This window comes from Macrotis lagotis, chromosome X (assembly GCF_037893015.1).
Source record: "Macrotis lagotis isolate mMagLag1 chromosome X, bilby.v1.9.chrom.fasta, whole genome shotgun sequence".
In the NCBI taxonomy this organism is placed as follows: Eukaryota; Metazoa; Chordata; class Mammalia; order Peramelemorphia; family Peramelidae; genus Macrotis; species Macrotis lagotis.
Window position 1 is genome coordinate 598,009,250 of NC_133666.1, and position 16,633 is coordinate 598,025,882.

General features: G+C 37.8%; 1 protein-coding gene and 1 long non-coding RNA gene across 8 annotated transcripts in view; one reads left to right on the plus strand and one right to left on the minus strand.

The window, feature by feature from the left end:
• LOC141499726 (uncharacterized) overlaps nucleotides 1–6,622 on the minus strand; it is a 138,252-nt gene extending 131,630 nt beyond the window's left edge. The window contains exon 1 of one of the 2 annotated variants that reach the window (XR_012471740.1): nucleotides 6,326–6,622. This is a non-coding gene — a long non-coding RNA (uncharacterized LOC141499726). The remainder of the gene's footprint in view (nucleotides 1–6,325) is intronic. The other variant, XR_012471739.1, reaches the window with a different exon arrangement.
• Nucleotides 6,623–6,690: 68 nt separating this feature from the next.
• Nucleotides 6,691–16,633, plus strand: part of EFR3A (EFR3 homolog A) — a 135,702-nt gene continuing 125,759 nt past the window's right edge. For 4 of the 6 annotated variants that reach the window (XM_074202397.1, XM_074202398.1, XM_074202400.1 and 1 more), the window contains exon 1: nucleotides 6,691–6,923. In XM_074202397.1, coding sequence (XP_074058498.1) covers nucleotides 6,914–6,923 — 10 coding nt within the window. In that variant the 5' untranslated portion in view covers nucleotides 6,691–6,913. The remainder of the gene's footprint in view (nucleotides 6,924–16,633) is intronic. The other 2 variants (XM_074202395.1, XM_074202396.1) reach the window with 1 other exon arrangement.

Below are 16,633 nucleotides of genomic sequence, written 5' to 3' on the forward strand. Positions count from 1 at the left end.
TATAAGGAATTCCTGGAGACCAAGAGAAATGACTAGTCCAAAGTCATACAGCTGAGTGATTGCAAAGCTGGAATTAAGATCCAGAAATTGTCTTTGTCCATCTTATGACTCTTTTCACTATTCTAATTCAGTTGTTAATGAAATGTCTCTCCTAAATCCTTGAAAAAGGTCAAGTATGACTATGATTCATAAACCATGTATGAACATGTTCATCACCCCTTCCCCTAATTTCAATAAGTTCCAATGGCTTCCTATCACTTCCAGTATCAAATATCAAACCTTCTCATATTTAAAACCCTTTATACCTTCATTCCCCCTTACCTTTCTAGTCTTAAGCCTTACATACTCTTCCCATTTCCTCATTAGATACTCTGAGATCTGATGACACCAACCTCATTGCAGCTCTTCACACAAAACATTCCAACTCCCAAATGTGCTTTTGTACTTGATGTTCTTCAGTTGTGTCGCCTTCATGACCCCATTTAGAGTTTTCTTGATAAAGATGCTGGAGTGGTTTGTCATTTGCTTTCTTTTTTTGTTGTTGTTGTTGTTTTTGCAAGGCAATGGGGTTAAGTGGCTTGCCCAAGGCCACACAGCTAGGTAATTATTAAGTGTCTGAGACCGGATTTGAACCCAGGTAGTCCTGAATCCAAGGCCAGTGTTTTACCCACTATGCCACCTAGCCGCCCTGTTTTGTCATTTTCTTCTACAATTCATTTAACAGGGATCTGAGGCAAACAAGCTTCAGAGATTCACCCAGGGATGCATAGATTTCTAAGGTCAGATTTGGACTTAGAGAAATGAATCTTCCTGACTCTAGGACCAGTGTTCAATTCATCATACCACCAAGGTACCCTGATCATTTTCACTTCTCATATCTATCTGCTGGCTTTCTTCAAATCCCAGCTAAAATCTCACCTATTCGAAGAAGTCTTTCCTGAGTCCCACTTAATGCCTGTGTCTTTCTTGTGTTAATTATCTCCAGTTGATTATATATATATATATATATATATATGTGTGTGTATATATATATATAGTTGCTTTCCACATAACTGTATGTGTCTTCTCCATTACACTGAGTTCCTTGAGAGCCTTTCTTTGTATTCCTGGTACACTGAAGGCACTTAATAAATATTTATTTACTAATTAACTAGTTGAGTTTTTAAACAGAATAAAAGCTATCAAAGTTATTCAAACCAGAATAAAAAGGGCATGCTAATATTAATACAAGATTAAACTAAAATTTAAACAAAAAATAACAGGGAAGGGGCAAAAGGGTTGGCTGACCACTTCTTTGCATAGATTTGGCAAAGAGTAACCAGGAATAACAGAGAAAGACAAATGTAGATTTAGAGCTGTTAGGAATCTTAGATATCTAGTTTAACCCCTTTGTTTTATAATGAGAAATTGTGGCCCATGAAGAATAGCAGTAGAAATGAAGCCCAGGAAATTAGCAGCTATAACAATATCCTTAGAGGTCTATAATTAAATGTACAGAACAAATGCCATGAAGTCCATTTTGCCTCATAGATATTACTCAAGTGTAGTGGGGCTTAGTGTCTGGAATATAATAGTGAAAAGGTATAATTTATTCAAAAGAAAAAAGGAATGGTAGAGTAGCAGTGTTTATCAAGATATTCTTTCACATGAAAATCCACAAATCAGAGTGAACAGTGCAGAGTAGAATATATTTGAGAAACAGTCAAACATGGAATAGAGAACTGGTCTTTGATTCCACAAATTTCAATTTGAATGTTTTACAACATCAGGTAGTTGGTATGAGTTTCCTTTCCATTTACTATGGAGTGAGAAAAAGCTTTTTGATAGCTCCTGAGCTGAGTGCATAAAAATTGCCACTAATTGGCTAAATGGAGTCTCTTTTCCCTGGTGGTAAGTGAGACAAGACCAGTTGTGGGCCTGGGGAGTTGGAATGGAGGGAGTGTTTTTCTTGGCTCTTCCCACCTGGGTACTTAGAGCCTCCAGGTCAATAAGCACCTATCTTGCTTCAGTCCCTGCTCTTCCTATTTTTTAGGTGAAGAAGGGTTGGAGACCTTGGGAGCTCAGAAAAATTGGCAGTCAGCAGAGGTTGCCAGCAAGTAGAGCCTAAAGCACATATTTCTAGAACTAGACATTTTTGGCCAGCTCTCCATTACATTTATATATTTCTGTTGAGCTAGGGGAGTTGACTGAAGATGAATACAAACCAAGGTTGAGTTGCACAATCCTTGTGTTTGAGACTATGAGGACACAAACAAGCCCAGGTACAATTTGGGGGATTTTGTCATGTTCCTGATTTGTAGCCCCAATTTTGAAAACCTGAGACCTCTCTGGGTATATGAAATCCAGTTATCTTCTTATAGGCATACTGCATTATGGCATGAAATTACGTTAAGTAGAGAGAAACAAAGCAGAAATGTTTGGTTGAGCAACCATTAGTTTAAAAGATGCATACAAATCTAGTGTTGAATTTGAAGGCTTCTCTAGTGGGATGTCATCTTTTATTGTGTCATTTTATTAAGGAGGGGAAGGATACAAATTCTCTCCTCCTCCTCCTCTTCCCTTCCTTTCTAGCCCTGTGTCTCTCCCCACCTGTACCCTCCTCATTCTAGATGTTTCTCATCACCTTTGAAGCATAAATTTCTAAATTTATCTGAAAAATTCCTTACCAGCTGTCCCCAGTCTTGCTATCTGCTGTTATCTTTCATAATACTCTCAATTTTAAGCAAGATTACATCTCATATGCAAATTGGATATTTTAAATGCTTTATATTTTAAGGTACCTGAAAGCAAGGACTGTAGCATTTCCTCAGCAAATTTTGGCTGTATGCAGCCAAGTATTCTATGAATATTCAAAAAATATTTGCTAGCTTGTCTTTGGCATTCCTAAGGCTCTTTGGATTTACTTTCATTTCTGGTACAGAAATCTTCATTGAGGGACAAAAATACAACAAAGTATCTTGAAGATATTTGTTCTGGAAAACTGAATGGCAAATGTAAGTGCCCCTTAAATTTTTTTCACAAAAGCCTCCTTTGGTTTTAGCAATATTATATGTACCTGGATTTTCTTTCCTTCCTGGATCCTCTGGTCTATTTCTTTTTTAAACTCAAGTGATCGAAATTTAATGAGGCTAAATCTTTGACAACCTATTCTTTCATCGATATTATTTCCCTCTAAGTGTTCTAGTGACTTCGACTTTTACCTCTATTCCACTGACTCCTATATATCTAGTCCCAGTCCTGCCCTACCCATATTCTGATCTGGTGTCCTCAGATTCTTCAGGGCAGCTCTACTAACTGAGATATTCAGACCACAAGAGAAGTTAGGCTTTTTAGGTCCTATGAAAGACTACTCTTAGTGATGTGGCTACTCTAGCTTACAAGCTCTTATTTCTGGTTGATTGGTGGGGACACTTGGGTCTATGTCTCTTCTACACTAGTTCAGGGGAAGCAAGGCACTTCAGCAGAGAGTACTGCCCCTGGAGTCAGGAGAACCTAAGTTCAAATCCATTCTCAAATTATTACTAGCTGTGTGACCCTGGGCAAGTCACTTTAACCCTGTTTGCTTCACTTTCCTCATTAATAAAACATTTAGGTCAACTAAGATGATAAAGATCATACATTTCATCGAATTGGGAAATTAAGTCTAGTTTTCTCTTAGAGTTCAGCAAGTGAACTAGCCAATTGCTAATAAATATTCCTGGGCTAATAAATTTTATTTTGAATTCATACCCAGGAATACTTTTCAACTGATCAGTACAAATTACTGATAAGAATGTTTATGTGAGTGAAACTTTTTGAAACTATTTATTACACAAGGACAAAGGGAATAAGGAAATAAAAAGTGCCTAGGGCCATTTTGTTATCTAATAATTTAGGCTTAATTCAACCATATAGGTGACAAGTGATCATCTAGTTTTTACTTAAATACCTCTAGTGAAGGACATACAGTCCCTTCAAATGTAACTCATATTTTGGAATAGCTCTAATTTTGTTCTCTTACATTAGGAATAAAGCTGCCTCTTGGCAATTTCCACCCTTCAATCCTTTTCTATGTAATAGCCTGTCCCTCCTGAGTTGTTCTTGTTGTTTTTTCTTCTTTCAGCTGATCATTTGTCATGATTTTAAAGCCCTTCAGTAAAGTGATTGTTCACCTTTGGACATATTCCAACTTATTCAATCCTTCCTAAAACATGAAGCTGCTTGGGCAGCTCAAGTGACTGCTCTCTGACTCAACTGTAAATTGAGAATGATAACACCTGCCTTGAAGGTGTTGTGAGTCTCAAATGAGATCTTTATAAAGGTTGCCTGGCACATAGTAGATGCTATATAAAATAATTATTCCTTTTCTTCCTTAATAGCTCTGGTGGTATTAAGAATTTCTCCTCATTACACCTGCACTTCTGCATAGCTTCAAATGGGTAATATAAGGGGCTGCCCTAAGGTACAGACAAACTTGTTGGCCTTAACCTTTGTTATAAGGTGTGTTTCTCAACCACTGCAAAGATGAGAGAAGGCACCCAACACCAGAATTTCTTTTTATAAATGGAGACCCCAAACTTCTACATATATTATGTTTAAAATAAGGAATACCAGGGCTCTTAGCTAGATATGCTTGTCTTATTTTATGTGATGCAGTTTTTGAACACAACTCATCATTTATCTCATTGAATCTTATTTCATTAGATTCAGTCCAAAGTTCTAGTTTGTTGAGATCTTTTTGGATCTTAATTTGTTGTTCAAAGTGTTAATTATTACTTCAACTTTTGTGCCACCTGCAAATCAATAAGAATGTCATCTATGACTGATCCCAGTTATCAGTGGAAATGTTAAATGGTATAGGACCTTGGCCAGAGCCCTTTACCAATGCATTCAAAATTACCTTCCAAGAAAGTTGCAGTCATTAGCATCAACTCTTTTGGTAAGGTTCTGAATTCACCTAATAGTATTGTAGTCTAACCCTCATCTTTTTCATCAAGAATAGGATGGAAGACTGTTCTCAGCTGTAAGAAATGGCCTCTAATCTGTGGGTAGCCAGAGCTGAAGTGAGCAGTTCAGAGACAGGAGAGTCAGGAATCAAAAAAGAAGGTTAATTTTAAAATGAGGGAAATGGCTAGCAGTCAAGGACACAAGTGCCAAAGCCCTACCCCTAGTGGGGGGATCTAACAGAGGGTGGGGGGAGATTTCAATACTCCTGCCAATGGCTAGACAGTGATCTGGAGCACTGAGGATAAGGGTTAGCAGTCATGATAAGTCTGATTCATAGCAGGGTTTCATGATCAGAACATGGATACTTGTCTGAGCTTGTCCAATGCTGGTCTTAGCAATACAATGATTATGTGATTTTGCAAAGGGTGAGAACATCTAGAGGGTGGACCCAAGCTCAGAGTTCAACTTGCTTTTTCCGGCCTTAGTTCTGGAAAGCAGGTGTCACCTTTTTTTATCTTTCCAAATACGTTATGAAAGTTTTTCAACATTCAACCATATGCTTATATGTATTTTTACCTTATAAAATTTCCTTCCCTCCTCTTGCCCTCTGCAGTGAACAGTTAGGTTGATATTGTACATATATGTTTGTGTTAAACATGTTTGCAGATTAGTCATTTTTGGTATGAGGAATTAGGATTAAAGGAAAGAAATACTGCTTTATAAAATTTCCTTCCCCCCTCCCCCTCTGCAGCGAACAGTTAGGTTGATATTGTACATATATGTTTGTGTTAAACATGTTTGCAGATTAGTCATTTTTGGTATGAGGAATTAGGATTAAAGGAAAGAAATACTGCTTTATAAAATTTCCTTCCCCCTCCCCCTCTGCAGCGAACAGTTAGGTTGATATTGTACATATATGTTTGTGTTAATGTTTGCAGATTAGTCATTTTTGGTATGAGGAATTAGGATTAAGGGAAAGAAATACATTAGAGATATTTTTTTTAAAAAGTGAATGTGGCGGTGGCTAGGGCAGTGGATAGCACAGGGGGCCCTGGAGTCAGGAGGACCTGAGTTCAAATGCGACCTCAGACACTTAATAATTCCTTAGCTGTGTGGCCTTGGGCAAATCACTTAACCCCAGTGCCTTGCAAAAAACATGAAGAAAGGCGAATGTAGTGTTCATCATATTCTGAAGGAATTTTTTTTGGTAGGGTGTCTTCCTAATTTCTAGACACTGTCAAACGCTTGGTTAAAATCTGGATAAACTATACCTTTGGGCAACCCCTTGAGTGCCATACCAAAAAAAAAGGAACTAAGATGCATTTAGCACGTTCTGTTCGTTATGAAACCGCGCTAGTTCCTCGTGACGCCAGTTTGTATCGGGTTCACGTATACCCACGTTTGTAAGGCCACGTGCCAGACTTCAGCACATGGGGTCCCTGGGGTTCGGCCGACTCCCTTCTCTCCTTCCTTTCGAAGATGAGCAGGATCTGCGCCTTCCTTCCAAGGCCAAGGCCGGCGACTCACCCAGGCTCTCTTTTTCTTTTTACGCCGAATCTCTTTTAGCCAGTTTCCCGGGGGAGAGTGAGGAGGCCGGGCGGCCGGCTCCTCGGGGGGACCGGGGCGGGAGCTGCCTCTGCGGCCTCCCGCCTGGGGCCGGCCGGGGCCGGACTGGGGGGAGGGGGAGGGGCGCGCCGGGAGGAGGCAGGGGGCGGGGCCTCCGCCCACGCAGGGAACGGGCTGACGTCAGCGTGCGCGGGCCCCGCCCCGCCGCCTAGTCTGGGAGCCGCGGAGCCGGCGGGACAGGGGTGGGGGGCGGGGGGGCGGCGTTGTTGGCGGCGCCCCTTTTCACTCCGAGCCGGGCCCCAGGCGCGACACCGATCCCCGCCCCCGGGCCTCCACTCGCCCAAGGCCGCCGCTCTGCCATCGGGGCGTCTCCCGGCCTTCGGATCACCAATTGTCGTCGATTCTTCGGAAGGGGACCAAGATGCCTGCCCGTGAGTGGGGAGGGGGCGGCGGGCCGCGGGCGGTTAGAGACCCGGATGTTGAGGTGGGGGGGCTGGGCCGAAGGGATTCCACTGTCCCAAAGGCCGGGGGGAGGGGCGAGGAGGGGGCGGGGCCGAAGAGAACCCGGAAGTGAGTGACTGTGCCTGGAGGGCAAAGGGCAAAGGTCAGGCTACTTTCTTAGATGCCCACTGTATGGGGAAGGCATCCTTGTTGGTGTAATGAGTTAAGACCAGACTAAAAAAATCAGCCTTATAAAGTTGCTCCCTGTGCCTCGTTGGGCAGGTCACTTCACCCTGCGTGCCTCAGTTTCCTCATCTGTAAAATGAGCTGGAGAAGGAAATGGTAGATGTCAAGTCTCTTTGTCAAGAAAGGCCCCTCAGGAAGTGCTGAGCATTCATTAGGCGCCAGGACTGATGTAACGCCCTCCAGAAACTCACAGGGTGCTCGCCTGCGGGCCACTTGTTTAGCTGAATTGAGTGAGAGGGTGCTGGTCCCTCCAGAGCAGGGTTACAGCTGCAGATGCTAAGCTAGAGGCAAGTTTAGGGATACAAAGAGCATTTGTCTCCTAGTCCCTACAGCATTTTCGGGGCCTTTTGAATTACTTGGGGGAGAGGAGTGAATGGTTCCAGTTGAGGCTTTTAAATCAAAGGAGTAGATATCCAATCTTTGAGATTTTTTTAAAGCTCAGGACAGCCTAGGTCACTCTGCCTTACAGCCAACTGAATTGACTCCTTATCCCCTCTGAGGATAAATAAAAACAAACTCCTGGGTTTGGGATTTCCAGCCCTTCACCATTGGACTGTGCACCTTTCCAACAACAAGCATTTTGAGGCTTATCACAGATTATTTCCTAGTCAAGCTGTCTTTCTGTTCTCTATTTTCTGTCTTTACACTTTATACTTGCTCCTCACCTTCACCTATCAAACTCTCCAGTTTTTTTTTTTGAGACTCAAATCTTTTTTTTCATCAAACCAACTATTAGTGCCCTTCACAGCTACAATTACCTTGTATCTTTTTTATGTATACCTATATAGCCAAATGTTCTAAATCAGGCTACATTTTAAACTCCTTCAAGACAGGGAGGGTTTCACTTTTGTCATTATACTCCATGTTACTATCATGGTGGTAGGCAGGCTGTGTTTAATATGTTTATCATTTGATGATTGACTTTTTTCCCTTAAAAAATTAACTAGCAAGCAGTAAATAGGCTTTCTTTATCCTGGGGCTAGCAGTGTGGCTATATTCATGATGGCCTATTTTAAGTATGTCCAGATGCTTGTGACTTAAAAAAAGGGTGCCTTATAAAGGGATAAAGATGACAGTCAATCCATATGTGAGTGGAGGAAGAAGAGATTTTGCAAATCTTAGAAACTAGATTATATACTGCTGGGTAAGGTAAGTGTTATTTGGTATTTCCAGCACAGAGTTATTAGAATTTGTAAATGCCTGCTTTTTAATCACTATTTTTGGAGATTAATGTGAGATATAATAGTGAGATTGAACTCAATCTCAAATTTTCTCTAATAGAGGGTAAATAGCATTATCTTACAGATTTAGTTTACAAAATACTAAAATATTAAAATGACATTACTTAAAATCATGCTTGAGAACTATTATATTGTTGATTTATGAAATGGGATCATTTCTGTTACTAAAAATGGTCACTTGATTCAATATCATTAACATGATAAATTGACCTTTTCTTCATCTTGTTCTGAAACTTCACAGTTCTCAACACTGTTTCTTCCCTTTTGTCCATTTTATTCTAGAAAGAAAAGAGGGAGGAAGCTGTACATGCTGCATTATTAGGGAAGTTAGAGGAGAGGAAAGATTTAAAATAGGAATATTGCCCTTAAGTGATTGGTCTAGGGAGAGAGGAAAAGGTTATCTTTCAAGTTTTGATTCACTTTATAAAATAATTATTGAGTGTAATTGACACAATTTGCATAAATAAACTAAACTAGCTCTTTTAATTATTAATGAAATAGATGGTAAAAGAATTTGGGTATAGATTTATTTTTATTCCATTTGATATCCATACTTTTTGGTAACTTATTTTTAGCTAATTTGATGCTTATGCTTTTTGGTAAAAATTTTTAAATAAGAAAAGTGATGGAGAATCATTTCTAAATAATGGAATCTGAAGGAAGGAATTTAACAGTATAATAGTGTTTAGAAACGAGGTAAGTAAATGCAATAATACTAGTGCAAAGATCAGAAGTACTTTATGGTAATTCTCTTTGTAGAATAAGTAGCCTTTCAAAAACAGTCTAAAATTTTCTTTTAATGTTAGTTTTTGGTTCTTAAACAACTGACTACCTCTTAAAGACTTTATTAAGAAAAAAAAGCTTTTCTTGTGCTTTGTCATAAAATTGTACTTTTTTTTCCTTTAATGGTAAAGAATTTGTTATGATAATAGTATAGAATGATATTTTTAACTTTGCCCTATGCAAGTGCTTTTTAAACTGGCTTATGGTAATTAGAATTAAATCAAGATTGTAGTGCAATGCAAACTAATTATTTCAGCCCTGATCCACAAAATATATTCTTGAAAAAATGTGAACATTTTGTATATAGAAGAAACTGGAGACCATAAGGAAAAAGCAAACCAAAAAACAAACCACAACTGAAATAATTCATTCACTTGAAAGTGAAAAGGCTTCTGATGGAAATGAACTTGATCTTATATGAGAACACTCTGATCATGTTCCTTTAATGTTCAGCTTTTGTTTAGCTGTTTAATTAGGCCCAGTTTTAAGGTTTTTCAAACCTAAAATCACTTTTGTGTGTGTGTGTGTGTGTGTGTGTGTGTGTGTGTGTGTCAGTCACACACACACGACAACCTTGGTCTCTAATTTTTGTTTCTACATTTTAAGTCTGGGGAGATAAGTCAGACCTGTAAAACATCAGTTAGAATCTTGAGTTGTCATCCTAAGCAATTTTTTATCTATAAGCATAAGTGAACACTGCCATCAACATTCATGAATTAGTTGTAATACCAGGGAAGAAGGCTTACATAAACTTAGTAATGTTTGTTATGGGTCTAAAAGAGATGTACATTTTGCCTTTTCTTATTTATGATAGCCTTTTTTATAGGAAATCTTAGGGGATCTACTCTACTGTCTTAGCTAGTTATTAATTAGCCCAGTATTCTTGTGTTTTCTTAGCCTAGTGATCTGGAAAGAGACTTGATGTTGTTTGAAAACTACTACATTTACTACTTTTGTAATTTACTCCTGTCAAATTTTTTGTTATTTAACTGTCAGCTAGCAGTCAATCAACTAGCATATATGGCCCCAATATGTGACAGGTGCTGGGCATTCAAAGAGAGACAAAAATTAATCCTTGCTCTAAAGTAGCCCACAATCTAATAAGGAGACATCACGTAACATCTACTTACAAGCAACCTATATACAGGAAATAGTCAATAGAAGAAGGAGGATCAGGAAAGGCTTCTTGTAGTAGGTAAGATTTTTTTCTGGGACTTGAAGGAAGAAAGAGATGAAAAGGGCCACAGCATTTCAGGCAAGGCAAGAGGAGTTTGGGGATAGGGGGCCAGAGGCACAGCTAGTGAAAATTCCCAGAGCCTGGATTTGGAATATCTTATTCAAGCAACATCAAGGTGTTAATTTCTAGTGTTCTCATGTTAACTGTGTAAAATCTATTATCCATTGCTATGGGAAATTGAAAGTTGAACCCTCATTTAAAAAAAAATCTGTTCAGTTAGTTTGTATTTTAATATCTTTGGTAATTTGTATTATTTTTCCGATTTGTGATCTTAGGCCAGTAGTGGTAATAATACCCTAATGAGGTCATTGTGCAGAAAGACAATCATGAAGGTTAAACTGCTGTGAGCTTAGTGAAATGATGTTACTGTATTATTCTCTTTTCTGAAATAATATTGCCTTGCTTTTAAAACAAATTTGTCAGGCCTTAATAAATAGTAAATTTATTTCACCAGAGATGACACACTTCTTAACCTAAAACACTATCTTTTTTGTCTTCTGTGTTTAGACTTGATTTTATCTGTCACATTTCTAAGGTTATTGACTGAAAGGAGAAAGACTTTTATTTTGAATTCTGATATATGAATTTTTGAAGTGAGTGAAAAATCACTTTAAAATTTTTATTCTGATCATAGTCTTTTTGATACAGATTTCAAGACTTCTGTAGAATAAATAGCTTCTGCTGTTTCCTCTTTTCCTTTTTGATCCTTCTAAGCCTAGACTTTCCCTACTTTCTTCCCCTGACAGCCTCTTCCCCACCCCCCCCACCCCCAATTAATGAAGTAAATACAGAAGTTGGGAATTGAATTTAGATGTGGGTTTCCTGGCAACTAAAGAAAATATGATGGGTTATAAATGATAAAGCTGAGTATACAAGCTTATCTGAAAAAAATAAAAAACTTTCCAGTCTGTAAATTAAAATGGGAATTTAGTTAGTGGTCCTGATAGAAGACTGGAAAGGTATACAAAAATCACATTCAAATGGAAATTTTCTATAGCCATCCTAAGCTGAAGTTATAAGTAATATTCATTCACTACATCTTTGTGGAGCTGAGATAATATGTAGGTAGTGCTTTGTTTGCATGTCTGTGTTAACCTGTGTCTCTCAAATATCAGTTGTTTCAAGTGAGGTTTTGTCAATAGCAGACAGTTCATATTTGCATTCTCCTGAAACTGTGGAAGTGGCAGTGATCTGTTTTGTTCATTGAGTAGAGATCCATATGCTTCAAATTCTAAATATGGGGGTGGCAAGAGTTGACATTCTGTTATGAAAGTTTGGGAGCCGAATTTGTATTCCTACCCAGATGGAAAACCAGCCCACTTATACATTGAACAATATTTTATGGGTAGGGCCAATAGTCCCAAAAAGGCACTTTTAAAACTTGCAAACCCTAGGAAAAATACTTGGTTGAGACCTTAATCCATTGCCAAGTAACCTGCAAAAGATAGGACTTGAAAAATATTAAGGATAGTTGTTAATAATTAGCTGTCTTAAACAAAAAAGAAATTGGAAAAGACCCCCTTTAGAATGGTTGATTTTATTATAATTCATCCTAATAAGTGAGTAAACTTCAAAATGCATCTGAGGAACCCCAATGAGTTAAGTTGTTTGGTGGAATTCTTTTTTTTTAATTTTTTTAATTTTTAGGTTTTTGCAAGGCAAATGGGGTTAAGTGACTTGCCCAAGGCCACACAGCTAGGTAATTATTAAGTGTCTGAGACCAGATTTGAACCCAGGTACTCCTGACTCCAAGGCGGGTGCTTTATCCACTATGTCACCTAGCCTCCCCCAGTGGAATTCTTTTTAAGATTAATTCAACGAACATTTTAGTGACTTCTTTTTGGAAATCACTGAGATAGAGATAAATAAAATATCACTTCTATTAGTTTACAGTCTAATAATATTACTCATTTAAATGATTCCCAGTTTACCAACAGCTTTTATTTTATTTTATTTTTTAGATTTTTGCAAGGCAAATGGGGTCAAGTGACCAGCTTTTATTTTTCAGTTGATTGTTTGAGTCTTGAAAACATTTTTTCATAGAAATGGTTATTGGTTAGGTAGTCTTCTGGAGACCCTGTAATTTGGCCACTTTTGATTATATTGTTTTTCAATGGGAAAAATCATTTATTATGGTAGGAATTCATAGTATACCAGGTTTCACTCCCTTCTAAAACCTGAAAGAATATATTACTGAGTCCTCCTGTCAATTCAGTATTAAGAAGAGTATGTAGTTGTACTTCCTCACAGCTCCTTCTGTTTGGGCTAGAGTAGTGAAGGTAATGAGACTGGAACTTAGAAAGTAACAGTTGAGTCCTTAGAGGAGTGGAGATAGGAAGTTCTACATGGGCAGTGATCTGTGGGTAGAGGGAGTGCCAATAACTTTAGTATTAAAATTAGTCCCTGGGTTGGAGGCTTTTTTTTTCTTTTTGCTATATGATGGATATTTCTAAGTTTGGGCATTTGGACTAGAAGAGAGCTGGGACCAGAAAAAAAATCTCTGGTGTGAGAGATTTTAAGGAGGATCTCTACCACCTAAAAGAATTTCTTTCTGGACTTGATCTTTTGTAAGTTATGACTATTAGAAAGCCAAATTTAGTTGCCTTTATTCTTTCTTTTCTTTTTTTCTTTTGGTTTTTGCACAGCAATGGGGTTAAATGACTTACCCAAGGTCACACAGCTAGTAAGTATTAAGTGTCTAAGGTCCTCCTTACTCCTGGGCCTATGCTCTATCGGCTGTGCCCCCTCGCTGCTCTGACATTATTATTTCTTACAAGCAACCTGAAATCAGAATCAGTGGGAAAAGTAGAATGGAAAGAACATGGAATGAATGTTTTCTTGAAATCAATGGAGGAAATGATTAAAGATTTGTGGAAGAGTTTCTTAGTGACTTTTTTAAAAGTTAATTTTGATATGCTGTCTCAATTTGGCTGTAGAAATTGCCAGTGATGTACAAAAGGATAGTCTCAAGTAAATTTAATAAAGGTAGACTGAGGTATAGACTCTGGGCAAGATCAGTTTATCTACAGTGATGCATATACCTGTTATCAAAGCAAGTCAGACTGGATACTTCAGTTATTAACAAACAAGAAAGAAGGGCTTGCTAATCAGACCCCTCACTGACAGTTAAAGAATATTAATTATTTTATGGGGGCCATCTTCATCCTGTAATCTTTGCTAAGTCATCAAAACTTTCAGACTGGCTATCTCCTTAGAAGAGATGAAATCTACCCTAATTACTCAAGAACTGGAAAGGACAGCTAATGTATCTTTTGGGGATGATAACAGGTAACCAGGTAACTTGTAGGACTTAAAGCTAGTATGTATTCTAGGAGCTACTAGTATAAGAGGTAGCAATTATTCTTTTAATTATACTTTGAAACTAACTCAGAGGAAAAGCTAAATTCCTGAGCTTAACTCAAAAACATAGAAAGGTGTTTTTTAGACAAATGCAGATTGAGTTAAAAAAATCATTATAGCGGGAAATCAAGTACATTGTAGGTTTGATAGAGTAGAAACTCAAGGTAATTTGAATATTGATTTTTTTTCTGGCCTCAGCAAAATTTTATGGAAATATTTTACTCCAGATTTTTAAGTAATTAAATAATATTGACAGAAAACTGCCCTTTGTAAAGTAAGGTTAGCTGCCTGGTTGCTAACATTTTGCTTTTGAATTTAAGTGGGATGGTTCCGAATGACTGAGTAGCAGTAGGTGGAAATGGTTGTTCTAAAGGAAAAAAAAATAGTGCTTTTTACTTTTCACTGCCATCATTTAAGAGAAAGAGAGAGATGAGTTTTGCTTTTTTAAGTGGTAATATTGTCAGTCGTATGAAAACTTTAGAGTTCAGAATGAGTCATTTTATGTTGGAACATCTTAATAGGTTTTATTTTTCTCAAATAATACTGTCTGATAGCAAGAGTACCAACTCACGAGTGAATATTGTTCTAGAATTAATGGCAATTTCTACTGTGATTAGTATGTCAAAACTGTCAAAATCTCTTTTCATTGTTATTTTCTTTCTTTTTTTCCCTTTTTTTTTTCTTTTTAGAATTTTGCAAGGCAAATGGGGTTAAGTGGCTTGCCCAAGGCCACACAGCTAGGTAATTATTAAGTGTCTGAGGCTGGATTTTGAACTCAGGTACTCCTGACTCCAGGGCCAGTGCTCTATCCATTGTGCCACCTAGCCGCCCCTTTGAGGGAGTATCATCTGCTTCTTCTCCCTTCCCCCCAGCTTTATAAATTCAGGGGATATTGATAGATAATTTTCATTAAAGATTCCCCCCTTTCCCTTTTAATCTTCTGAATATTTTACAGACCAGATGCATCCCATTTCTACTTTCTTTATTGTTTTGTTGGTAGATTTTTTTTTCAGTTTTTTTTTTTTGCAAGGCAAATGGATCTAAGTAGCTTTCCCAAGGCCACACAGCTAGTTAATTATTGTGTCTGAGGCCGGATTTGAACTCAGGTACTCCTAACTCCAGAGCCCGTGCTCTATCCACTGCCTTACCTAGCTGCCCCTGTTGGTAGATTTTTTTAAAACTTGTCCTCAGGAGAAATTCCGTTCTTTTAAAACATTATTTTCATTTTTATTCCCAGTTGGTAAATTATTCTGTTCTGCCCTTTCCTTTTTTATCTCATTCTCTAGGGTATTTCAACTGGAGCAGTTCCTGGCTAAAGCTAAGTGATCATCACACCCCTACTATTTAATTGTCTTTTTTGAACAGCTGCTTTGGCAATTTGCTATGAAGTTGAGGTTGCACTTTTAAATGGATCTCACACTGGCTGCTCGGAGAATAAAAGGCAGGAGATTTAGGTTGTCCAGTATCAATTGTTAAACCTTATGTATTGTTTGAAGAAACATAAAGGTTAGGCTGAAGTTTTAGACTTGGGAGTTAGAAAGACCAGTTCTGACTTAGGAGCTCACAAGACAAATCATATTAAGCCAAATGATTGAATTTTTCTGACCACTGATAAAAGGCTGTCATCCTTATGGGGATGTTGGGATATTGTGAAAGAATTTATGCAGTTGGATTTTGGAAATAATTTTATGAACACAATTTTTATAAAGTTGTAGGAGACATTGAGGTGAAAACTTAAAGCGTGTAGGAGGTGATTTATGTTTCTAAAGGTTTTAGGGAGGGAGAAAAAGTGTAGTAGAAAAGACAAACTAAACATTAATTCTGATTGAACATAATCTGTAGTCCCTTTACTATCTATTTCAGCCAGCAACATGGTTTTCTGATAATGTTACTTCCCCTGCCTCTAGAGTGGTTTCCTACATGTCCAGGATCAATTAGGAAATGTTCTGTTTGACATTCAGAATCCATTCTAGTCTTTGTAAACCTTACAACTTCCCATTCACTCTTCTATCTGTCCCCCATGTCTAGAATGTATTCCCTCATTTGTGTCTCCTGGATTCCCTGACTTTCCAGTCCTAGGTAAAATCCTTCCTTTTACAGGAAGTCCATCCCAGTCCCTTTTAATATTAGTGTCTTCTCTCTGTTAGTTATTTTCTTTTTTTTTAATTCTACCTATAACTTGTTTATACACATTTGTTTTTATCATGTCTCTATTGGGTTGTGAGTCCCTTGATGTCTTGGATTGTCTTTTACCATTCTTTATACCCAATATTTAGCACTTTTGCTGTATATAGAAGTATAATAAATTTTTATTGGCTGACCTTTCATTATCCAATAAATTCTTCAGATCTTTTTTTCAAGCTGTTAGCCAGCTTTGCCTACCATATCTTGTGTTTTTGAAGCTAATTCCCCAAATCTGTTTTTTTTTAATTTTATTTATTTAAGGCAATGGAGTTAAGTAATTTGCCCAATGTCACACAGTTAAGTAATTATTAAGTGTCTGAGGCCAAATTTGAACTCAAATCCTCCTGACTCCAGGGCCAGTGTTCTATCCATCTATGCCCCCCTAGATGCCCCCTCAAAACTGGTTTTAAGATTTTATAGTTATCTTTTTAAAATTTCATTTTATTAGACACAGTCAATTGGCCTATTTTTGGATCCTAGATATTGTCCACTGTGTTGACCATCTCTCCTTGATTCATTTAATTTTCATATTTGATACACATATCAAGTATACAATCATGTCATCACAGGCCATATCACTAGGAAACTGTTAAAAGCCTCCAACAATCCAAGTCAACATCAAATAATTATTTACTGCTGTTTGCATGTG